Below are 25,956 nucleotides of genomic sequence, written 5' to 3'. Positions count from 1 at the left end.
AAGCTAACAAGAGGGGTCATTACAGTATAGAGCTATATGGTCCAGCTATCTATTCCTGTGAAACATGCAAGCACAGGCTTGTCTGTGCCCACGCAAAAGAGGCCACTCTCTGCTCTCCTCATTACAGGATTATGGTTCACTTCCATCACTGATCTTTAATAAGCAAAAGGAGCTTGCTTATTTTCCCCTGAACAAACCAATTGTTGAATCACTCGTGCAGCAACTCAGTTTGTTTCCCCAGGTGTGCGGGTGCCTGTTTATCAGACTAAGTCCTTTCTTTCTATTGGCTCATCCAGCTAGTGGACATAACCAAAGAGGAGGGGGGCTGATTTGTTTTGCCCGGCCAGCCTCGTCCCTCTGGGAGATAGCATGCTGCAGATTAGGATCTCTGCCTCGCTCAAACCCACCATTGACCAGATGAGGTAAATGCAATGGGTCCCTATGAAACGTGTTTATGCTCTTTCTGCTTCATAATGGTCATACTTTTAGATTTAATTACAATAGATGTATTAATACATCTACAATTTGTCAATGCAGGCATAGTGTATATATATTATTTATTATTATTATTATTATTATTATTATTATATATCTATTATAAATATAAAGATGAACTCAATTGAAACAAACTTATTTGAAAGATCTCTTAGAATAATCACTCAATAATCTGTGAAAATACAATAATATATAATTATTTAAAAAATACCCTTTGGGTTAACAATGTTCACCAGTTATAACCAGTTTGAGTTAACAATGTTCAGTTGAGCGTAAAACAACATGCTTTTTTCTTCAAGCCGCTGTATCACCATTTTTTATTGTTTTGCCAAAGGAATCTGCTTGCCACCTGGGTCTAATCTAATCAATGTGAATGACAAGGAGAGAAAAAGCCTGAAAGTGAGCACCGGCTTAGGGACTTTACCTAATGCCCAGCACTGTCACTTCAATGATATGATCACAGCACACAAAATGACAACAAAATTATAGCCAGCAAGGATATGGGGACATAGTGTGCTACTCCAGTCAGGTGAAATTGCTTTTTCCGACTATGAAATGGCATGTCTCTTGTCGGATGGGTAAACATTTCCTTGTCAGGCCAGTAATAAGGGATGAGGCACACTGGGCTGAACTAAGAGGATAGAGCCAAGGTTATTTGGGATTCATGACAGGTAGTGGCTTATATTACAGCGGCAATAAAAATTTTATGGGAATGCATTTAAGATGGCCTTTAAGTTATTTATATGTTGTTTGCCAGACGTCACATTGCAATTTCCATCAATAAATCAAAGTGAAGTATTTCTTCCTTTCTTCAAGGGTCTTTGATTCAAAAAAATAATAATAATTAAAAAAACAAGATAAACCCTGTATTTACCTTAAGTCTTTAATTACATGACTAATCTGATGTAGTTTGGTGGTGCTTTGTACTTTGTTGACAAAACTATTCCCCCCTGTGGTTTCTTGCCATCAGTGATCTGCTCTGTCACAGGGAATCAGGGTGCTCACTGACAGGAAAGACAGCTGGAGGCCTGTTAAGGGGCGGAGTGGACAGTTGTGGCTTTTAAACCCTTATTAGCCGTGCTCCCTGGACACACTAAGACACGCGTCTCGGCAGAAGTGCACTCCTACACCTGCTCATTATTGATGTCCAGACCCAACCGTGATTCTTTACCACAAACCTCACAGCAAATTACCCTCAGGTCAGGTGATTGTGATGTTCAGTGGAAATACAAGTGACATGGCTTGTGTGCCAATACCATACCTGAGCCTGCACTCTAGAGATTGTTCACCCAAAACAAATATTTATACATGTGCTTCTTTATCTGGAGCAGAGAACAATGTAAGAAAACAGAGATTATATCTGTATGATTTATTATAATAATATATGAGCTATTACTCTCTCTATTTCTGCACTATTTACTCTCCAAATTACTTTCTTATTAGGCGAATGAAGTCACACTGTTAGTTTGCAAAAATATAAATGAGGGAATAAAAAAAATAATGTTCTGTTTATTCACAGTTATTGTTTTACGATCTCACAACATACCAATCGCATTAAATTAATTGCATTGTTTTTGTATTATTATCCAATATTTGTTGTAAGGTCATAAACACAGTCCTGTGTTAAAGATCATCAATATGCCATTTAATATTCTTGTGCCACATTTATTTTTCACTTGAATAAGGCAGAGGGTAAAGCAGATGTCATTTTTAGTCATTTTCTGTCTTTTTATTTCTGTCAGTTGTGGCAATTAACACATGGATAGTATGCTTATCTGATAATGTATGAGCTATCCAGACTGCTAAATGGAGCCCTCCCCCTTTCAAAAAGAACAGAATATAGTTTATACAGACGACGGAATGTCAAAACTAATGCATAATTATTAATGTGTGAATTTTGCCTCATACCAATTCTGTAGCAAAGTAGCACATGTTAAATGTTGCAATCCTCTGGGTACTACACACCCTCAGAGAGTAATGCCTACAACTGCCTCGTGCTCTCTGATGTGTAATATGTGGCTAAACAAATGGTGAGGATATAATGTCAGGAATCACAAAGTTAGTGGAAAGGCTAATGCCCCGACGAAAACTTCTTTTATCACCTGCTACTGACCCGTTATCAGCTGTTTGGTTTGTTGCTAGTCTCTTTAATTTTTAAAGAGCCTGTGTGACCCGGGGAGTGCAGTTGGGGTTTGTGACCATTTTGTTATTTCTGCTGCCATGCACTGTCAGATGTCTGCAAGTGAAGAACATGGCCCCTGTCCCCAGTAAGCCCAAGGCATGAAAAATTCAGACTAACTCTACTTTTTAAGCCATTTCTGATGAAAAGCACACAGAAATGAAACTGACTTATGCCAAATGAATATCATTGAATTGCTGTGATTGTAAGGCTGATGTTTGTAACTTTGAAATTATTTATAAAACATCAGTTCCATTTTAAGAGTAGCCATGCCATGAAGTGTGCACTTAGTCCTTTGAGGATCCTCTGAGGTTTCCCCGAGCACTATCAGCCTAAAGCGGAACAATAGAAAACAGAAGGTTTAAATCCAGTAACTGAAGCTTTGCCCTGTTTGATGCAAGCCTGCGATGCTTAGACAAGATGAAAATAAGTACTAATTATCCAGTCAAAGATGTCTGCCAGCTAACTGTTTAATCGATAACTAGGTTATCACTAGGTTGACATGAATGTGTGATTTAAAAACAACGACTCAGAAACCTGTTATCTTATTATTCAACATAAAAAATGTGGTACCTAAATATCTTTAATTATATCCGCGATTAACTGGTTATTAACCTTCAACAAAAACACGTTTTAGAAAAGACAAATGCTGCACATATTCCTCAAAAGAACACAAATTCTCCGTTTGAAGAGAAAATATTTTGGGGGGAGAGTAGGAGCAAGCAGGCGACTGTCGTGTTACAAGAATAATCGTCATTAAAATCACAGGCAACAACACCAGGCCAACACACAGCTCATTGGGAATGCAGTGTGAAAAGAGATGCCCACAGATTATCACTCTACGTAACTCATGTTTAATTTATCCAGGAGCAATATTGTCAAGAGCCCTACCATTCCAAAGAACTAGAGGCGGATAAAAGCTGCTATTAGACTTAGGGAAGGCCAAAAATAACACAGACTACGAGTAAAATGTCGCAAAAAGGAGAGAACACACTCGAGAGTGAACACATTAGAGACATCTTAGATATGTTTAGCACAGCTTCACAGCACTGTAATATAGCTGCTTTAGGATTGTTAATATTTCAAAAGATGACTTCTGAATGGACCTGGCGATAAAGTGTTCACACAAAAACCAGACATGATACACAGCACTTAACCTTTGCTCTGATTTGGAACTATTCCACAAAAGAACTGCACCTTTTCAACAGACTGTGCATCTTATAATCTTTAAATCTAGGCAATGCGAGCAAATACAACATAGTCCTACATTCGACTATAAGAAGTAACCTTAAACCAATTTCTATGGTGTGTTTTTCCCCTCTCCTCCTCCTCGTCCTCCTCGTCCTCCTCCTCCTCCTCCTCCTCCTCTTCCTCCTCCTCCCCATGGCTGAGTGAAATGGAATTGCCTCTCACATTCAAAGACAGCTCTAGAAAGGTGATAATAGAGCTACTCCCTGCTGTCTGCAGGCAGGAAATAGGAAAGTGGCATATGGGGCCAGGAACCAAATAGAGAGGAAATGTGACCAGGCAAGGGAAGGAACTAAAGGAAAGGTTAATGATCAGTTCTGAATTCTACAGGGAGGAGAACCATGTTCCAAGTTGAGAGGAAAAATAAATGTGACATGATTTATGTCTCCACCGCTCATATCTTGCTGTCACAAACAAACAATGTGGAAACCAGTTTATTTTTCATGACAAACTTTATCATTGGTATTAAATGTTTTCTTTTTTTAATCAGCAATATGAATGTGCATGTGCAATCCATACTGCTGCGCGAGTGCTACACAACATCACATGTTTCAGGAATGGTACACAGAAAAGAATATATCACACAGTGCCACCATTTCACACTGATTAAAAAGATGAGAAATACTCCATCTCCAGCCTCTCTACTATGCTCCAACAAGTGTAAACTACTGGCTGGTGTCCCACTGTTGCCCTTACAGCAGCCCAACCGTTCTCCAGCCGGCAGGCAGCATCTCTAAAAGCCTTCAGGAAGTGATTCACCTTAAACGAAGCCGCTACATTGGGACTAAATTAGACAGTGGACACTGATTTGTGTATGAGAAAAGAAGAAGGAGAATAAATGAGAAGATAAATCATAGAACGACTAAAACATTTGCAGCGGATGTGAGTGAAAACATGAAAATTAGTGCTGTGAGTTCACTGCAGTGGGTGTGTTATCATTAGGCGTGATGTGGGCTGCATTACATGTGAGATAAATTGCTTTCAAATTTTCACCCTGTTACCACACTTTGGTTCAAAGACTTTGTGCCCTTTCACCACCAAGCTGGATTCAAAGCCTTTAACCATCAGCTACATCTGCAGTAAAGAAATTTAAAGCAATTTGCACTCGGTTTGAGCTTCTGATAACGTTCAATGTCATTTTTAATTATCTAAAGAAGTGGGTGACATCAAGGAAATATGAAGAGGAGAACTAATTGAAGCTGAGGATCAACTTTCACGAATAATGTGAAATATGACACCAAAAAAATGGTGTAAAAATACACCATAATATGGAAATGATCAACACAAACATCCAGATCAACAGAGGAATACATCTTGACATAGAAAACACAGTCTGAGCACTGGATTCAAATGCATTGCTGGTACAGACTGTTGTAGCAACAGCTGGACATTAGACACAAAGCAACATCACACAGGCAGGCTTTTTCCAGATCTGACAGCTAGATCATTTGAAGCTGACAAGATAACACTTAAATGCAAAGGTGACATGACAGTGTCTTCGGAGCCAGATGGATCGATACTCCGCTTGGCTCATCAGGATCTGAGCAGTGGTTCTGCAGCCATGGTTTTTTTTTTACGCTGCCGTTCTGAAAATAGGCTAACACTGTCTGGCACATTGTCTGGTACGTTATCAATGAGCAGATTTCCTTTCTTATGTTGCGACTGAAATATTGATACATTAAATTTAACAAAACAGCCCAGGAGTCCAGAGACGACTCGGAACCTTTTGATATTTTTTGCATACTGCTTCCACACGGCTCTCAACATGGCGACAGCCCAGCCGGCGGCTCGCAGCTAATGTTGCAAACAACGCTAACGGCGCTAACAGTAGTAACAGTGTTGACAGACCCCGTAGTGTTTAACCTGAGGTGGAACTGGATGGTGGCCGCTATGCTTCCATGATAACGCTGTCGGTCAGGATTGCATCATCAGGTGTAACCGCCTATGTGAGTGCAGTGCAGTGCGACACCAATGAGCTAGCCAGTGGGGCGCGCTCACGGCCAGCACGGCTATGTGAACAAAGCACAGAGAAGCTCAGATTACAACACACACAGAGGAAGAGTGACAGTGTACTCAGGCTATAGGGCCAAATAAATGTAAAGCACACCAGGTGCACGTGGTGGGGCACCAACACGCAGGAAGTAAAGGCACTTTAACAGGTTTCTCCACTGGAATTCAATTCAATTCAATGTTTCAATTCATCTTTAAATTACAAATAATTGTTTGCTATGTTAATACTTTGAATATCATAAAGTGGAACATTAAGTGACAGTTTGAGCTCTAGACATGTTCTGCATGGTGTAATGGGAGTAGCACCTGGCACAGCCATACAAATATACCCATTCAAGACATCCAGGTGACTGAAAAGCTTGGCGCAAGAAGGTTTGATCAAATTATAAACTAACTGGTGGCAATAATTATGAGACTAAAATGATCAATGACCTGTCAGCTTGTAGTCGCAGTCAAAAGGCGTTCGAAGAAGCCCACTTTTCCAAAACGTCCCCCTAGTGAGACGGCCAAGAAGTCCCGTAGATCAGTTAGAAAAACTCGGCAAGTTGCCTTGGTGACCGTCCAGGCTGCACCGACTGGCACTATTTCTACCCCCCCCCCCCCCCCCCCTCTCGCATCTACATCTATACACTTAAATAAAAAATCAAATTGTGTCTTTCAAATATTCAACAGTCCCTTTTCCCTGGGAGAGGTAAGGAGTATTGTTGAATAATGCAGCCAGACAGGGATCTCCCAGAGCTGGTCTCTACAGGCATCACTGAGTAGGTCTGATCCCACTTGAGTAGCATCTATCATGGTGACATCACCATTCACACAAGGAGATTTGATAAGACAGTAGTACACTACTCTACTCCTTGAGCCAACTCTAAAACAGGCAGTGGTGTTACTCATTTAAACCAATCTACTGGCCATCTGTTGATGCTAAAATCATGGTCTGACTGCCATTTCTAAATCAAACACCATCAGTATGCCTTTATTGCCTTCTTCTGAGCGCCACCATGTTTTCGTGAAGAAAAAAAAAGGTAGCCTGTGAGACACTCGCATATTTTCTTTTACCTTGTGTGATTCTGGTGGGTGTGTAAATGTACAACAACAAAAAAGAAAGAAAAAGGGACGAGCAGCTAAGGAAGAAGAAAACAACATCTTCATGCAGCAGCAGCAGGTTTCTACCTCGCAGATTAGGGCACTGGGAGCACTTTGCAGGTTGTTGTCACAGGTATGACAAGGGAGAATTGCGCTTGCTGTCCCCAGGTTACTAAAGGTGTGAACAAAATATGCAGCCAATTTGTTTTGTGCAGAATTAGAAGGGATAAAAAAAAACATCGCTGGAGCAGGAACATCCTTTGATTTATCTACCTTTCTCCTACTTGCTTTCCTGCTCACTATGCGTGTGCTTCTCCTGTAACAGTACTTTAACTGTCTTTGACTGATTTTAATAAATGTGTTTGAAAGTATACGTGAACACGCGTATGTTCTGGTTCAAATGATTATTTTAACTGGGTCGCGAGTGACATCAAATCAACAGCTAAACACCAGACACAGCATAAAAAAGAAAGCCGTCCAATACACAAAGCTCAATCGAATCACAAGGACAAAGAGAAAGTGTGAGCGTTGGCACAGGAATGGCTGATCTTAGGGGAATTGGCAAGACCATCAGCAAGCAAGTGTATTACATATGGCGTGCCATTTTCACAGCTTCCACAAAGAGAACACAAAAAGTGTTATATCGCACTATCTAAGACTAATAAACAACAACCCAGAGATGCTGAATCTGTTCAATAATGTAACAAAGACTTGAGGTAAATGGAGCTTGTGGACGACTTTTCATCTCAAACCTGAGTTTAGAGTGCAGCGAGATGATAAACCATGTACTGAGCCGAGCAAAGACGGTAAATGAAGCTGTCCTCCCACTAATTCTATGAGGTGTCAGTCAGGAAACTGGTCTGCCAGGATGACTTTCAGCTCTAATCAAGCCAGATGGTTTCTTAACACTGAATACATGAATTGATTTGTACGTAGCGTCTCTTACCAGGGCTCATATTCGTCTACTCATGACACAAAGGTGGTCAGCATGAGGATACGAGCGCTATGACCTGATAACCTTGAGGAGAGATATTGTGAATCTCTTCAGTCCTACTGACATGAATATAACTCACGTCTTTACAGCGTTTGTATCTGTTATGTTGACAAAGTGTTAGGACAAGGCCTCTGTCGTCACAACTATACACAGCTCACACCTCAAGTGTTAACTTCTTCTGCGAAATTCACTACACTTTATTACTATCATTAGATGGATCACTGCACTTTCCCTATGGTGTGAACTGCTATCAATTATGCAACCATATTTCCCTTATTGTATATTCTTAAAGTACCTGCTAATGAATTGTGAAACTACTGTGTTATGGTGTGATTGTACCGGGCAATATCCAGCTACTGTACACTGAAACACTTTTTTCAATTAGATCTGGGTGCTGGTTTTTCAGTCATTAAGCACATTTGGTGTAAGAAGGTCCACCTTACACTTAGCCAAAGGTGTTTCTGCAGTTGCTGTTAGCCAGCAGCATCTCAGTCCCAATGCAAAGCTGCATGTAAGAGGACTCCGAGGACAACACACAAGTACCCACTGTGATTTTCACTAGGGATTTTGATATTCACACCTGCACTAGGTGTTGTTTGGGAGTCTGATAAGCATGTGTGAAACCAGAGGGGTGACTAGAATGAGGAAGCTTATTTGAGGGGGACAGATCTTTGTAGATATATCTATTGAGGACAGTGCTGTTGTTTTGTATTTTCTAACAATAAGAAGGGACAAAGCCAATTAAACACGGTGTATCTTAGATACCAGCCATGTGTCTAATGGAAGCTGCACATGGCCATATGGACATGTGCGAAAAATAGAACTACATAAGGATTCAAGCAGCACGTGGAAAAATAAAATATTTCCAGCAACCTCATTGCCAGTCAGTGACTGCACAGCTCATGAAGGGGGGATTTATCTTAAAGCCATTCCAACAATACATCCACAATTTGACTTTGAATGAAATTTCACCAAGCAGTGTATAAGGCAAAAATAATTTTCAGTGTATGGAGAAATCACAGACCTTATCATTACAGGATCAGAGGCTGAAAAACAAAGAGCATGAGACTTGCTCCTCCTCTCTCCACATTGGTGATGTTCAGAGGCAGACTGTTTTTGGAGGTGTTAATTGGCAAATTCAGTACAAGTCAAGAGCATGTTCCCTGTCGTCCTCGCCCAGCAAGGCTAGGTCATTAAACCAAGATTGGATTCTTTCATGCTGCCTCAAACCCTGAAATGCAAGTTGCCATTCCGCAAACATCGTCAGGCTCCATCCCACCCCCATGTGTCAAGAGGAAAAAACAACATACACTGATTTACCAGCGACAATAAGATAACAGGAGGATGACATCTTGAGAGCTAGACTTGTAGTCGTACAATTATTTCAAGTTGGCAGCCAAGTGCCATCAAAAGGTTCAGAGGTTTACAAGTGTCAAATACCCCCATCCTCCACAAATAAACACGGCAAATACATCTTTACTGTGGCAGCCGAACAACTTGATTTTCAGAACAATGTCATCATCAGACTGCACTGATCAGTGCTTTTGTGTTTTGCATATTGAGAGAGCCTCCCGTCCGCCTGAAATGTGAGCCTCCTTTGGGGTTCTGGGTGCGATCTCACCAGTGCCTCTGTCATCACTTGCTGTGACTGCCAGATCTCTGCTCCAGAAACCAGGGCTCTCAGACCAGCACTGAAACAATCACAATGGAGAGGGGAGGCTGTTTTGAGACTTTGCACAGGCAGCGATGGCTTCAACACATTTAATGGAACACAAAGTCGGCTCCACCACTGCTGCACAGAGAGCACGAGGAGCCCAACGCATGGCAAGACAACTGTGAGGTGATACTCTCAGCTCGCAACGCCATGAGAGTTGGCAGTCTCTCATGCCAACGGTGACCAGTGCACAGACAGTTGAATATGCTTCTCTCCAAAGTTGTTAATTATTGTAATGACAGTGATGTGAAGAGGGCATTGTAGTCAGATGACCTTAATCCACTTGCTATCTCTCTGTTGTGTTTTATGATTTGATTAAACCCTTTAACAATGTCATGTTTTTCCCCACTCGTGTTACATCTTTTGGCAATGGCACAATCTGAAAACCATTGTTTAAATATTTTTGATAACAATGGCTTTATGGAATGGTGCCTCATCAGTATATTGTCTACTGCTATTTTAATATATATATATAATATATTAAATACAGTATAAAAACTGTCAATAGGTGTATCGAGCAAAACACTGGAATAAGCACTGGTGAACGCATACTATTAACATTAAAACAAGGCAAATACATGATTTTAGCTATTTCAGTAGATAGATTATATATATATATATATATATATATATATATATATATATATATAGATATAAATGAAGAAAATTTTAAATAAACATTTTCATTATTTTGCAACCCCCCCAAATATATGCCTGCTTTATGTACAACCATTATGGAAACAAACCTTCATCAGAAGCATCATAAAACATTAGTAGTTGTTGTCCAGTATGAGTCAAAAGGCCTATCAGGCAGGTGGTAGTGATAACAGGTTCCAATGTTTGATTCGGCTATTCTTTTGTGCAAGTGGATTATCAATTGCACTTTTAAAGTAATAGGACATTCTGTTTATCAAGACTGAATATTGCAAGCTAAACAAATATAATATTTTAGACCGTGTTACCATTTCACAGAATCAGTGTCGGTTTTCAATGCAGAAATACACAGCTGCGGCATCATCCATCTTTAAGCAGCCCTCAGAACCCAGCTGATTATAACTAACAATGCTGGTAACACTAAGAGATGTGCTGCATGTAAGAAAACTAGCTTTGTTATATGCATATTTATATTTCATGAAATAGTCTGATCTGATTTGTATTTTTTTAACCAATACTGTGTTTCAAGTCGCATGCTTTTTCTTTTACTTTTAGTACATACTGCAGCTGCCCTTACAAATAATGTAATGTTGCATACAGTAAATTTGAGACATTCTACTTCATAAAATTGTACTTTGAACTTTAAGCCTTTTGCTCATATATCTGATGCGCATTGAGACTTATAAAATATTTTTCTGGCACACTCTATGGCAGTGTGGGTTGGAACGCACAGTATGTCTTTTTACAGTATTTAAAAAAAAATGTAAAGCCTGAAGAAAGTGTTTTTCCCCCCCCTGTTTATAGCCTGTTCATGTTCCTTTTATTGTGCTTTCTGCTTACTTTTCTCTGTAATTGTTAATTATCTTAATTTTAAATGTATCTCTAAAGTCTAAAAAATGACGATGACTATTTATTGTTATTATATTGATTTCAACTTGTATTGACATGTACTATATATATATATATATATATATATATATATATATATATATATATATATATATATATATATATATATATATATATATATACTGCATGCATATTATATGTTATACCATAGAGACCACTACTCCACTCAATCCACTTGGAAATACTCCAGTACCATTGCCTCAAGTTTCAAGCTGATAACGCATGCCACAGAGATTAGTTTCTGCGGAGGATAACTTACAAGCTCAAATAATTGCCAACAGCAATACTGTGCTGTTTCATCCCTCTCTTCACTGCTTGAAATGGACTGTGGTCCCCTGAAACCTGTGACTTCACTGTCTCCCCAAACTCTCCACAGCCTCGACTGGTGGTGCAAAAGCACTGCTGATTAGCATGCAGTAATGATGGTGAGCTGGGCTCCATTGTTCTAACACCTCCCCTCTCCTCCGCACCAATCTGTCACCATTCACTGGGCTAGAGCTGCCTCAAATGCTTCTTTCCACAAATGAGATGGATAATTAGTTGCCCCTCACGAATGCTGCACTCTTCTCACCCCTGATTGCTTTCACCTTCTTGCTCCTGGCAATTTTGACACCTTGTAATCAGCTGGCTACTTCTCCGTCTCAATCCATATCCTTCTCCTTTCTTTTCTTTTTTATCCTCCTTCATTTTTTGTTACAGCTCTTAAATCTATTTCAATCCTACTGCCACTCATAAGAAGAAAAATGGCACAAATATCTCATATTCTATACTGGAAATGATGGTAATAATATTAATGCCTTAGAGCTTAAGTGGACTGTACAAGTGTGTAAATATACAGTGTACAGAAATACACACACACACACACACACACACACACACACACACACACATACACACACAAATCCTAGCTGTCAGTATGAGTTTCCTCTTCCAAATAACAACGAATGACAACATAATTATGAGCAAGCAGCTGTTCATGATCCCAGAGAGAAAAGCATGCAGGCTGCACAATGTTCGACTCTTTGCAGATTAACCAGAGAGGATCATTAGGGATATGTATTTGCCAAAAAAGAAAAGAAAAAAAAGAATAAATGTGTTGTGTTTTAGCAGTGCTTCTTTATCTTAGTCTAATTACTCACTAGTTTGGAATAGTTGGTAGCATTACTACATCACTGCATCATTTATGAAACACGGTGAAATGGGCAATGCAAAATCATTTAAGGTTGATGTAATAAATCAATCCGTGTATTAAGCAGTATTACATTTTGGAAAGTGGTATAAAGTTAAAATACCAAACACTTGTAAAGAGAGAAAAAAGGTTGTTTGCAGTCTTCACACCAGCTCATCTACCCAGCACAAGTGTTACCAGCCCATAGCTGAAGGGCTGCAAGGTCCTCTCTGCACAACGCTGTTCCAACACAGTGTCCCCGTTTTTTCAAACATCGTCACTCTGAACGGTGAAAATCACGGCAATTGTTTGCAAAGGTGTGAAAAAATACTGCGGAAGTCAAAAGCTGATGCTGCTGTTTGGAAAAGACTCAAGTTTAGTCAAATGTTAGGTTGTGTTCATATTGTAAAATATGTCAGTGATTGAAACACCCTCTGTTCCATTCCCAAATTACAATTACCTGCAATTCGCTGTTTAGTCTCTTTAGCATTTTGTGAAATTGCCATATTTTTTCATAACTATTAACTAATTAATCTATCAATATTAGCCGATAATGACATTTGAAACTGGCACACCTGGAATGTCTGATTAAATACTTTGTAGAGCATTTTTGGAGAAAAGAACACGTCAAATAATGTCCATTCAAATAAATGTGCCTATCAATACACAATACATAATATTGTCTTTGGTAAAACCAGAAATAGCAAAGTAATTGGGAATGTGATTTAACAATAAGCTTATGCCTATTGTGTGCTGCCATCTGGGAAGCCACTTTTAATAAATACTGCATGGTATACTAGCTTTGAAAATGTTGATTGGTTCTATTCCCAACTCTGTCCCAAGAATAACATACAGCTGTTTCAAATTATCCTGGTTGAAATACAAACCATGGAAGAACCAATGGAGTATAGTGCGAGTGAAAATAGTGCTAATCAACATGTAAATTGTAAACATTTGAGTGATTTGATGAATATTATCGGCATTTATAATATGTGACATCTTGTTGTTTCGAGATATAACATCTTGCTGTTAATCTAAAATGTTGTATTTAGTTTAAAAAGTTATTTTTAAATATAATTTATTTGAAATGTACGATGCAAAACATGTTTCCTTTAAAATAACATTGTTACAATATTAATCCCAATTATGTTTTTAAATAATAATGTATAAACAGAATGAAAGTAAATAAATACACATCTTGTCCACCTTATATGTTTATGCATCGATACACTTTAGAGTACCCCAACCATGTTAAAAATGATTCAAATGATAAAAAATGGAAAGAGTAAATGTGTGCTTTATTTGCTCATATATATATATATTTATATACCATGTTATACATCGTCGTCATTTGTACTAGAGTTAAATCTCAGCGCGATATTAGAAAAATATAATGGGCAAGAAAGTGTACCATTCAATTCTTCAATATTAAATAAATGGATTCAAGTCTTATTGCAGTGTCATTTCAAATCCTGTACAGCGCATGTTCTGCATGGCAGGAAGGACTAGATCATGAATACAGTAAGTATCGGAGTAGTTGTGGCCCTGGGCCCATCAGTCTCTGCCTTCACTGTCAATTGTCGGCTTCGTTCATAGGCGAGAAATGCGAGTAGAGGTGGCCGTTCATTCGGTCCTGAGGAACCACAGCGTGGCAGAAAGCACATTTATCAGGACTGCTGCTCTGAGGCGTCGCCAGCTCCGTCCCCACGTCACCTGCATCACACAGCTCAGGGCTCCAGAGAGGCTGCATTTGGATGAACCAAAGAAAACAATATATTATTCATCGTCTTAACAATCCTTACACTCACTCTATTACAGCATGCAGGGCTGCTTGGAATTCCAGTTGAAGTATCTGTTGCTTTAAGACATACAAGAACATGTCGACACAATAGTCTCCACAAATACTCCTCAGCAATAAAGGCAAAAGCCTATTCTCAAGTGTTTAATTATCTTACTATTTATGTGTTCAACCACACCATCACACCAGCCTCGCCTATTATAAATGCCTGTGTGGATGGAATCCAGAGAAAGAATAATGCTATGAAAAACTCTTGAACCCACTATCTGACTGCATGTCATTCACAATTTATTTATTCTGCATTTATACACATCAGCAAAAAAAAAATCCCATTTAACCATCATACTTGTTTCATCAGATTCAGACACTGCAATGTGCTTCCATCTGGCTCACACTTTCCAGCAAGGATGCCAAATATAACCAGAGCATCCATGCTTAAGTAAAAAAAGAATCAGCACACATTACACAGTAATACGTTTCAAAGTTAAGCCAAGGGGATTTTTTTTATGGATTTCACACTGCTTCACTCCTCCATTAGCAAAGACCAATCAGAGACTGATCATTTGCTACTAGTTTTCTCAGACTTTCTCCTGTGATTCTCACCTGCTGGGGTCCCCGCACACTCTCCTGGGAGAGCGAAGATGATGTTGAGTGGGTGGGGGATGGATGGTAGACAAAAGCCATGGGCAGTTCCACGGGGTCCTCTTCTGTCAATGTGGAGGGGACACTACTCCGCTTTGCGGGCATGGTCAGACCAGTGTGTCTCTCTGGAGCACTGTTCAGAAAGTCATATTCACTGTCCGCAGGAGGCGGGAATTTGACACTGAGTTTGGTGAGAGAGTCTTCTAAGTCCTTGTCCTCGGGGCTGACTCCACGAGACGCCAGAGACAAAGGCGGCAGTGGAAAATCCACTGCTGAGGAAGAGGGTCTCTCTGCCTCTGCTGTACGGTCTGTGCACTGGATGGGCATGGAGAACCGCTGGTCTGTCAGGCGGCAGAAAAACACGAGATGTTATGTCCTGGTCGATATGTTGACGTACGTCTTTAATGACAAATGAGCATTTGAAGTTGCATATATTCACAAATATATATATGCAACTGTATAAATACAGAGAGAGAAAACTGTATTTTCATCACACTTATATATATATATATATATATATATATATATTATTGTATGAATAATTATTAACCATTAATTATACAGCTAGTATCCAGAACCAACATTATGCATTTGTCAATGGAATTATTAACTGTATTTTTAGCCCACTTTTTAAACAGCGGTGGCCAGCTATGGATCAAAAGAACAAGACATTCAAACACAGTTCTAGTTAAGGTGTTGCGATCTAATTATCTTAATAAGCAATTCAAAAGCAAGTTAACTCATATGTTGATATTACATACACAAACTTGTTTCAATTAAGCACATTTTCTTTGAAGTAATTGAATTAAGAAAACAAGTGGATTTAGGTTCAGGCCTTAAAGAAACATCAGTATTAATACTTGGTAAATATTATTATTACCGTTTGATGCATCGGTTCCTACATGGAACCTTTTTAGGTGATCTTTTTGTCTCCTGGTAAGAGAGCGAATCTGCCGGAATTTCCCTTGAATTGCTTCAAACGCATCCAGCATGTCCTGACTAACAAACAAATAAAGAGTAAGAAAAAAATCCATTCTTTAACTGTAATGTCCATGATTTATATATATATATATATATATATATATAAAAATAAAAGTCTGAAGAGACATACTAGTCAACGCTGCTGTTGACTGGGATATGAGAAGCAACAGTGCCCGTATTATCCTGTAAAAAGACACATTACATTTAGGATGATCATTAGCAACAATTATTATAGTGCATATTGTCAATGGATCTGCAATTTGATTTACACATCACAAATTTACATTTACTAGTGGGAAATGTTTCCTGGCCCATTAAATAATGAACAATAAAGCTCAAGCTGCTTAACTGTGCAAGCGATACTATCCTCTAGCACCATCTGGTGAAGTAAACGTGGATACACCTTGTGTGGAGTACAATAAAGGGTGGATACTATCACAGCAGCAATGTAATCTTGGTTTCCTAGATTGATTGAACCTTTGGAAAACAAATGAATTTGACCATGAACCAGGAGATAGTTTATCTCAACTGAGTTAATGAACTTTGTAAACAATAGTTACAAACTAAACTGACTAATTTAAAAAGGAGGATGCTGATACCTTACAGACACTAAAGCAGTGCTTAAACGTTATCGGACAGTATGAATCACATATGGATCAACCATATAGTTACTGCTATATTGATTTCTCATTGATATAATGTGTTCTCACAACGTCTGTGTTGACACAAGTGCAACAACATTCAGCAGAAGTACAATCAACGTTTATGTGAGAGGAAGCTGCAGGTTTGCTCATGTGTTTTTTCACACGCGAGAAAAAATAGGTTTACAGCCATTATATTGCCGTTTTCCCATAGTGTAGAGAGAAAGAAAAGAAAAAAGAGCACACTGTAGCGAACCTACCGGGTACTGTATTTTCTTATAAGCGCTGGCCCCATCAAGTAGATGGTTACAAGGCTCACATTTCATCTCGCCTAAGAAAACAAAACAGTTCAAATTAACAGTTTGAACAAGAGGCAATGATAGATGAAACAGATTCAGTCAAACGTATTACGATCCAATATCAATGCCCAGAAAACAATGCAATAAAAGTGTAAATGATCTTGTCAGCATAAATACAGAGAGATCATCTGGCACGTCTCACTAACCTGATGGCTGCCTTGTTGCTGATAATTTAGCTTCAAGTTTAGAAATCAACTGCTGCTGGTCCTCGATCTGCTTTTGAAGTTTTTGAGTGTATCGCTCATAATATTCACTCTGTAAAAATGAAGTTTCTGTTATTTTTAGCACCAATATCCGCAATATGGTCTATGCCAATGCGTCTGTGTGTGTGTGTGTGTGTGTGTGTGTGTGTGTGTGTGTGTCACATTTTCATATACATGTATAAATAATAATCATCATCTTTTCAAAACTGATTTCTTGCGATCAGACTGTTATAAAAAAATAACACGAGTGAACACACTTAGCAAGCTGCTCTGTGAGTTATTATTTGTTGCTATATTTGTAAAGTTTGGCACATTTCACGCAAAGTTTGAGTAAAGTCTTTCTCCACATGTCGTTACCATTTGTTGCAGCTCCTTTTTAGCATTGTCCTTTTCAATGGAGACCTGGCGATAAGCTTCAAAAGCTTTATTGAGCTGGTCTCCGATGTTCCTTTCCATGCCGTGTGCTCCACAATCATCCCTGACACAGCAGACATGAGCCCTGGAAGTGAAATCACAATGTTAGTGTTTTAGAATATAACATTGCTTGTTTCTACTCGCCAACAATCTTATCTTCACACACTTTAAAAATAATAATAAAAATAACTCAATAACTCCTTAAAGTGATATCAAATGATTTGGTTGATTTATGTAAAACACTGATGCGATGAGAAAACTGCGTAAACATATTTCTTAATCTCTTTACCAAAGATTATTGACAGTTCAAGTAGAATATAATTTGAAGTGCAGAAGCAAAATTGCATTCAACAATCAAATGCCTTGTTCTAGTTATGCAAGTAATGATGGCGTTGATGAGCAACTGAGCCATTGAAAATTAATTAACTTGCATTTGCAATTTCTTGCATAACTAGTCTAAGACCACTGACCTAAATAAGCCCTACATGTTTGTCTGTTCTTGTCCAGTGTCAGCAGCACAGACTTTCAAACAACTCTGGGACAATTGCAGCAGCATACTTACTCTTGTAACAGTTAACATGGACATGTTGAGATGATGCCAAACAAGAAAGGAGGCTGATGTCTGCTCATCAATTATTGATCAATCTTCAACACACTATTACGTTAACACTGTCCCACACACAAGTGTGGAACCACAGTAATTACGCTGCAACAACCCTAGCCTCTGAGGCACAGCAGAGAGGCTCTGTAAGGTGACATTCAAAGCCTAATCCACACAGTTCCGTATTCCTTGAGCCGTATCTGACCGGTTAGCCCTGGCTCATTCAACCGGTGGCGGATGAGGCGACCGAGTAACGACTCCACGGATCAGTCCTCCCCGTCGCCAGTGAGTGCGCGTCCTCTTACCTTCATTCGAGTAACTGTTAAAAGTCCAAGTTATGGTTTGACACCAACCGCAGCGTCGTCGCCTGATCTTCAGATGCAAAGTTACGAAGCGTCGGAGAGGATATGGCAATGTATGTTTTACATAGCCTAGTTGAGTTGGGAACTTCCCTCGGGGAATCCCCTTGCTCTGTAGACTTCCGCCTTTACTCGGCCCTGGCCAATCAGCGCCGAGCTCCGAGAAGCGCTGGGTGGTTAGCTGGTTGAGGGTTCTTCCAGCCTACGCGTCTGCAACCGACTGTTGTGCATGTGAAAACTGTCCCCAAACTAGAGTTACACTGTGCTCGTTTTACTTTCCAACATTCTGTCTAACATTATTGAACGTTCTGCAAGTTCTGTCGGAAGTATTGAGTCTGCCTTGTTGTAAATAAAGCTGTGACAAGCAAGGCCAGATGAACCTGTTGGGGGCCATATGCAACACATTAACTGTAGGGCCCCTAGACTTTTTGGTGTATTTAATAATATTGATGATGGTTGCATTCCACTTAGGGGAGGTCATGGTATTGTGCATGCTGGCTTCACTGGAATAGCTTACCAGCATTTATTAGAACTAAGCAATCAATCTTAAATGTTAAATGAAATTATGTCATCAATTTCACTTGTGTCAAAATGTCTGTCTTGAAAAGGATCTATTGTGATCTAATAAACACCTACCTATATAGGAATATGTAGCCTACCATGTGAGCACAAAATGAGCTAATAAAGCCAGTCCAGAAGTGCAATGTTGGCATTACTTAACAAATGTGCAACTAATTAAATTAGCAAAAAAAGAATTGACATGCAGTGAGTTTGAGGCTTTGGCAGTCTGTTGCCTGCTTGGCCCGATTGGTAACCGCAAATTAAAGTCTATTTGTGCTTTGCACAGAACATACACTCACCTAAAGGATTATTAGGAACACCTGTTCAATTTCTCATTAATGCAATTATTTAATCAACCAATCACATGGCAGTTGCTTCAATGCATTTAGGGGTGTGATCCTGGTCAAGACAATCTCCTGAACTCCAAACTGAATGTCAGAATGGGAAAGAAAGGTGATTTAAGCAATTTTGAGCGTGGCATGGTTGTTGGTGCCAGACGGGCCGGTCTGAGTATTTCACAATCTGCTCAGTTAATGGGATTTTCACGAACAACCATTTCTAGGGTTTACAAAGAATGGTGTGAAAAGGGAAAAACATCCAGTATGCAGCAGTCCTGTGGGCGAAAATGTTTTGTTGACGCTAGAGGTCAGAGGAGAATGGGCCGACTGATTCAAGCTGATAGAAGAGCAACTTTGACTGAAATAACCACTCGTTACAACCGAGGTATGCAGCAAAGCATTTGTGAAGCCACAGCACGCACAACCTTGAGGCGGATGGGCTACAACAGCAGAAGACCCCACCGGGTACCACTCATCTCCACTACAAATAGGAAAAAGAGGCTACAATTTGCAAGAGCTCACTAAAATTGGACAGTTGAAGCCTGGAAAAATGTTTCCTGGTCTGATGAGTCTCGATTTCTGTTGAGACATTCAGATGGTGGAGTCAGAATTTGGCGTAAACAGAATGAGAACATGGATCCATCATGCCTTGTTACCACTGTGCAGGCTGGTGGTGGTGGTGTAATGGTGTGGGGGATGTTTTCTTGGCACACTTTAGGCCCCTTAGTGCCAATTGGGCATCGTTTAAATGCCACGGCCTACCTGAGCATTGTTTCTGACCATGTCCATCCCTTTATGGCCACCATGTACCCATCCTCTGATGGCTACTTCCTGCAGGATAATGCACCATGTTACAAAGCTCGAATCATTTCGAATTGGTTTCTTGAACATGACAATGAGTTCACTGTACTAAAATGGCCCCCACAGTCACCAGATCTCAACCTAATAGAACATCTTTGGGATGTGGTGGAACAGGAGCTTCGTGCCCTGGATGTGCATCCCACAAATCTCCATCAACTGCAAGATGCTATCCTATCAATATGGGCCAACATTTCTAAAGAATGCTTTCAGCACCTTGTTGAATCAATGCCACGTAGAATTAAGGCAGTTCTGAAGGCGAAAGGGGGTCAAACACAGTATTAGTATGGTGTTCCTAATAATCCTTTAGGTGAGTGTATAAGACATGAAGATAAAATATAATAGAAACACATGGCAATGTAAAAAATAAAAAATAAACAACCTGGATTATCAACAGGGCACTTTGGGCAACTGCCACATGTGCACGAGACCTCCAGAGGCCTCAGAAGGCCCCGGTTCACTGCTGTGTGTCAGTTGATTGTTGGTAATAAGATTTCTTGATTTATTTGGAAACCATTAAAGTACAATATCAACTGTGTCCTGTAATCTTGTGGCCCTGTCTTGTGCTCACTAAATAAAGTTAAGTTTCATGAAATTAAATCATAATATTACATTTCCACAAACTAACTAACACACTGAAAAAATGGAGCAGTTGATATGTTTTGGTCTCTGTGTAAAAGAAAAAATTTAATAATAATAATAATAATGCCTTATGTAGTGTGCTGTGTACACTGTACTTAATGGTAACAGGGGTCTAACATATTTTTTTAATTATTTATTTTTTGCTGTCTTTGGAACTTTGGAATAGTTGTTCTCTCATTTTACTCTGGTTTGAAAATATCAAGATAGTGAACCCTATTCCAGTGTCATATTTAACACAACTGAGGCTTTTTTTTTTGTATGAAGACCAGGTTTTAATAATGAAATGAATGATGGCCAAATGAAATAGATGGAGTCCTTAGTAACACCTGAGCTTCTCCTATGAGAAGTCAAAATGTGTGCTGTAAAAAAAAAAAAATTCATCTGAAATATTAAAACAACTTCTAATCCTATTCTTTTCTCAACTGTTATTTTTCTTCTTATTCATTATCAATCATCCAAACAAAGTATGATTTCTTTATTTTATCTTAATACTTTGACCTCTCACATGTTGCATGGTTTTAAACTGAAATACAATTCTTCTTTCTTCTGTGTGCACATGTGTTTATTGTTTATAGCTGTAAATAAACTGGGCTCAGTATAAACATTGTTGAGCCAACCACAGCCAACAGTGATCTCAGTGTATGTACTTCACTGCAGCAAGGTGAGAACTATCACCACTGGAGGTCAGCAAAAACAAATTACCTTTCAATCAGTTGCAAATGAGACTAATTGTGAATGAGGGGACATGCCTCACTCACATGCAGAATGAATAAGCATCTCTCCTACAGAGTGTGTGTATATAAAGTCTCAATGGTTTTTCCATACTATGAAAGCACAACCGTTCAGGCAAGATTTAGTCATCTGCCTTGCGTTATTCCTCGAAAAATCACCACATTACCACCTAGAGGTGTGCTGTGGTTAGCTGTGGTGCCCTCTGGTGATACTGGTAGAAGAAAAAGGTAAGTTGTGGCCTCAGGGTATACCACATGGAATCAGATTCTTAGTAATGTGATATATAGAACTCAGTATGCTCTTTCAGATCCACCTTGAAAAACCTGTTCAGAGCCAAACCTATGAAATCCCTAATGAGTCAAAGTCAAAAGTCAAAGTCAGTTTTATTGTCAATTTTGTGCAATGTGCAAACATGCAGAAGATCGATAGTATGTTTCTCTTCTGTCCAACATATAGAGAATTGTGCAATGTAATAATAATAATAAAGTGCAAAAAAACAGTTTAAAAGTTAAAAAAACAACAACATATAACATATAGACAACATAAATTAGGAACTACAAAAAAATGTTTAGACTGTGAAGGACTAACTATAAAATAAATGACTGTGACTCCTTAGCAGCATCCAGACATGTGAGTCTAGAGAAGAGGACGGAGTGGGATGGTGGGGAGAGAGTTCAGCTTCCTGACAGCCTGGTGGATGAAGCTGTTGGACAGCCTGGTGGTGCGAGCTCGGAGGCTCCGGTATCTCCTACCAGAGGGCATTAGGCTGAAGAGACCTTGTGAGGGGTGACAGGGGTCGCTCACAATCAAGGTCACCTTGCGGGTGAGGCGGGTGTCGTATGTATCCTGCATGGAGGGGAGGGGGGGGAGTGAGGCACCGATGATCCTTCCAGCTGCATTCACTATGCGCTGCAGGGCTTTCCTGTTGTAGTCTGTGCAGCTTCCGCCCCACACAGTGATGCAGTTGGTCAGGATGCTCTCGATGGTGCCACGGTAGAAGGTGCACATCATGGATGGGGGGCTTCCTGCTTTCCTCAGCTTGCGGAGGAAGTAGAGGCGCCTCTGGGCTTTCTTTGCCAGCGATGTCGTGTTGGTTGTCCACGAGAGGTCCTCGCTGATGTCCACCCCCAGGAATTTGGTGCTGCCGACCTGCTCAATGTCCGCACCGTTGATGGTCAGTGGTGGGTGTTGAGTGTGGCCTTTCCGGAAGTCAACAACAATCTCCTTGGTCTTGCTGCTGTTTAGCAGGAGGTTGTTGTCTCCGTACCACGTGGTCAGAAGGTTGACCTCCTTCCTGTAGAGGGTCTCGTCATCCTTGGTGATGAGACCTATCAGTGTTGTGTCGTCTGCGAATTTGACCATGTGGTTGGTGCTGTAGCTGGTTCTGCAGTCGTGAGTCAGCAAGGTGAAGAGCAGAGGACTGAGCACACAGCCCTGAGGGGCCCCTGTACTCAGTGTGATGCTGCTCGAGGTGTTGTTGCCGACACATACTGCTTGTGGCCTCTCACTGAGGAAGTCCAGCAGCCAGTTACACAGCGAGGTGTTGAGCCCCAGCTGGTCAAGTTTGCAGACGAGTTGTTGTGGGATGATGGTGTTGAATGCTGAACTAATGTCAATGAACAGCATTCTCACATACAAGTCTTTTTTGTCCAGGTAGGTGAGGGCTGGGTGGAGAGTGGAGCAGATTGCATCCTCCGTGGACCGTTTGGCACGGTATGCAAACTGGAAAGGGTCCAGGGTGGGGGGAGGGGAATGGATTTGATGTGTGACATGACTAGTCGTTCAAAGCACTTCATGATTATGGGGGTCAGTGCCAATGGACGGTAGTGGGTTTCTTTGGCACAGGTATGATGGTGGTGGCCTTGAAGCATGGCGGAACAACAGCTTGTCTCAGAGATGTATTGAAGACATCCGTGAAGACGTCTTTAAGCTCCTCTGCGCAGTCCCGCAACACACGACCAGGGATGTTGTCTGGACCTGTTGCCCTGCGGGTGTTGATGGTGGAGAGAGTCCTCTTCACGCTGGCAGCAGACAGGCACAGAACCTGATCATGGGGAGGAGGCGGAGTCTTGTGTGGACGAGTGTTGTTCTGAGCTTCAAACCGTGCAAAGAAGCTGTTAAGGTTGTTGAGCAGAGAGATGTTGCTGTCGCAGGTCTGTGGCGCGGGTTTATAGTCTGTGATGGTTTGAATGCCCTGCCACAGGCTGCGTGTGTCTCTGCTGTCTTGAAAGTGACGGGTTATCTTATTTGTGTGGTCTTGTTTAGCTTTCCTAATGAGGATGAAATGATGATGACATCATATTTAATTTGGACAATTAGATCAGATTGCTGTGCATGGTTGTATGTGCACTTATTTTACAACATTTCATTTGACCCTGATATAGACTCATAACCTTAGGTTAACCATAGGTTACTTTCAAACCCTTCTGTTTGAAAGTTGGCAAGATAACGGTTATATTCCATTGTTGATGTTTGGGCAAAGAACGTTCCTACATGAATACTTCAGTGGCTTAATTTACCCAAATAGTCTATGTATCCCTAATCTGGGACCGTTTTTTATTTTGGTACATCAGTTTCACTTCTACTAAAACCCAACACCCTAAAGCCAGTGTGAATCTCTCACTGCTTTCTTAATGCCTTGGACGTGTATAGTTTTCTTTTCAGCATGAACGTGCAGAGACCTGGTGACAAACTGGGAATCCCCTCTTTGTTTCTACACAACTATTGCTTTTACACCTCATCAAGCCTCCATTGTTTTATGTAGAACTATGTCGGCACATGATTTAGGTTTATAATTCTGATTACATACTACATGAAGAACTCTCTCAGCAAATGGAAATCCAAGAAATAGCAGGACAACAAGATAGCCAGTAGGTGGCAGCTGAGAGTGATTTAATAAGATGCAGTATCTTTTTTAACTAGATTTTTAACATATTTTTAAGTTATTGAGGATTCTCAATAACTTGATTCTTGAGTATGTACAACCCACTGAAGAAATACCAAGTGAAATAGGGCATTTTGTCATTATTGGCAATCACAATTGATAGCTTGGAGTGCAACGGTGATAGCAGTGTAAATCAGAAAAGCAGACCCCGCTCAAAAGTACGTATGTTGCTAATACTAATGGTGCAGTAAATACGTTTGTTTTAGTTACTACACTTGTATCTTACAATACTGAAAGGCCGTTTAACATCAGGGGATGTGAAAAAGTCTCAAGACAATTTTTAATCATGTAATAATTTATTGCAGATAACAAAATGTTATTATAAGTAAGATTTCCAAACTTGGCTCATCTTGTTTCATCTTACATTCCCACATGATTATCTGTTTCCTCCCCATGAGGCATAGATGTTGGAATTTCTGATTAGTATTAAATCAAATGTTTTTGCTTAGAAAGACACAATGTTCTGCCGTATATATTTTGCAATCAGTTGATATGGCTGAAACTAACATGCCTATCTTTTTGTTTACTTTTAAAAGTTTTCTCAGTCTCAGTTTGTGTAACTGCTTTAATCCAGAACTGTTTAGAGCAGTAAAAAAGTGGATGAGCATTTATTGTCTCTATCATCAGTTCTGAATTAGTGCAGACCTTCACGTAGTCCTTCCAGCACAGTGGGACTCCAGTGGCCCGGCTCCTCCTGGGATCGTTTTCTGGAGTCCTGCCACAGAGGTTGTCGTCTTGACCCTCACTGACATTCCAACATCAACCTCTGCTCCGCCTGACAATGACTTACACTCCCAGAGTGCCACCAACAACCTCAATTCATATATAAAATAACAGGAATTTCTTGAACAGCATGCCATCTTAACGGTGTCACATATTTTTCATGGCTGCTTTGAACTCTGGATTTATGGCAATCTGACGTGACTCTTGTCTTGTGGTTCTGGTAAAGAACAATGGCATTTTAGCCTGTGGTGAACACAGTCATTCACCTCAAGCACCATTTTATCTTTCTTTCCTGCGGAGGGCATTTTATTACCCGGCTGACTACTTGGAATGTCAATATGTTACCCTGAAAAACAAAAAATTAGGACTATTGTTGCAATATACTCTTTATCAACTTTACCTGTCATGCTGGTGAAAATAAACTTCACTGAAGATTGGAAAATTGCAAACATGATGAGACAGATTTATGAATTCTATGTTCCCTTTCATGTAGCAGTCTTCTCTGTTTGATCTCTCTCTCTCTCTCTCTCTCTCTCTCTCTCTCTCTCTCTCTCTCTCTTTCTCTTTCTTCCAAAGTACTGAGTGTACTTACTTCACTCTCATACATCATAATTGTCTCCACAAAGCTCCACTAATGATTGATTACTGTCTGCTACAACAGTCACGAAGGCTGAAAGGCATTGCCATTTAAATGATGTGCATTTCC

The 25,956-nt window shown here is 40.0% G+C and overlaps 1 protein-coding gene across 1 annotated transcript; it reads right to left on the bottom strand.

Annotated features, from left to right (window-relative positions):
• Window positions 1-13,731: 13,731 nt before the first annotated feature.
• tank (TRAF family member-associated NFKB activator) lies at window positions 13,732-18,487 on the bottom strand. The gene is made up of 8 exons (XM_079230363.1): window positions 18,399-18,487; window positions 17,436-17,577; window positions 17,022-17,130; window positions 16,777-16,847; window positions 16,006-16,058; window positions 15,775-15,893; window positions 14,856-15,235; window positions 13,732-14,198 (listed from the first exon to the last, which is right to left on the bottom strand). Exons 2-8 carry the CDS (start codon window positions 17,532-17,534, stop codon window positions 14,028-14,030), a joined length of 1,002 nt encoding a protein of 333 aa, XP_079086489.1. The 5' UTR covers window positions 17,535-17,577; window positions 18,399-18,487; the 3' UTR covers window positions 13,732-14,027.
• Window positions 18,488-25,956: the final 7,469 nt, after the last annotated feature.

This window comes from Taurulus bubalis (assembly GCF_910589615.1).
Source record: "Taurulus bubalis genome assembly, chromosome: 15".
NCBI classification, from domain to species: Eukaryota; Metazoa; Chordata; class Actinopteri; order Perciformes; family Cottidae; genus Taurulus; species Taurulus bubalis.
This window is presented reverse-complemented; position numbering and strand designations above follow the sequence as displayed.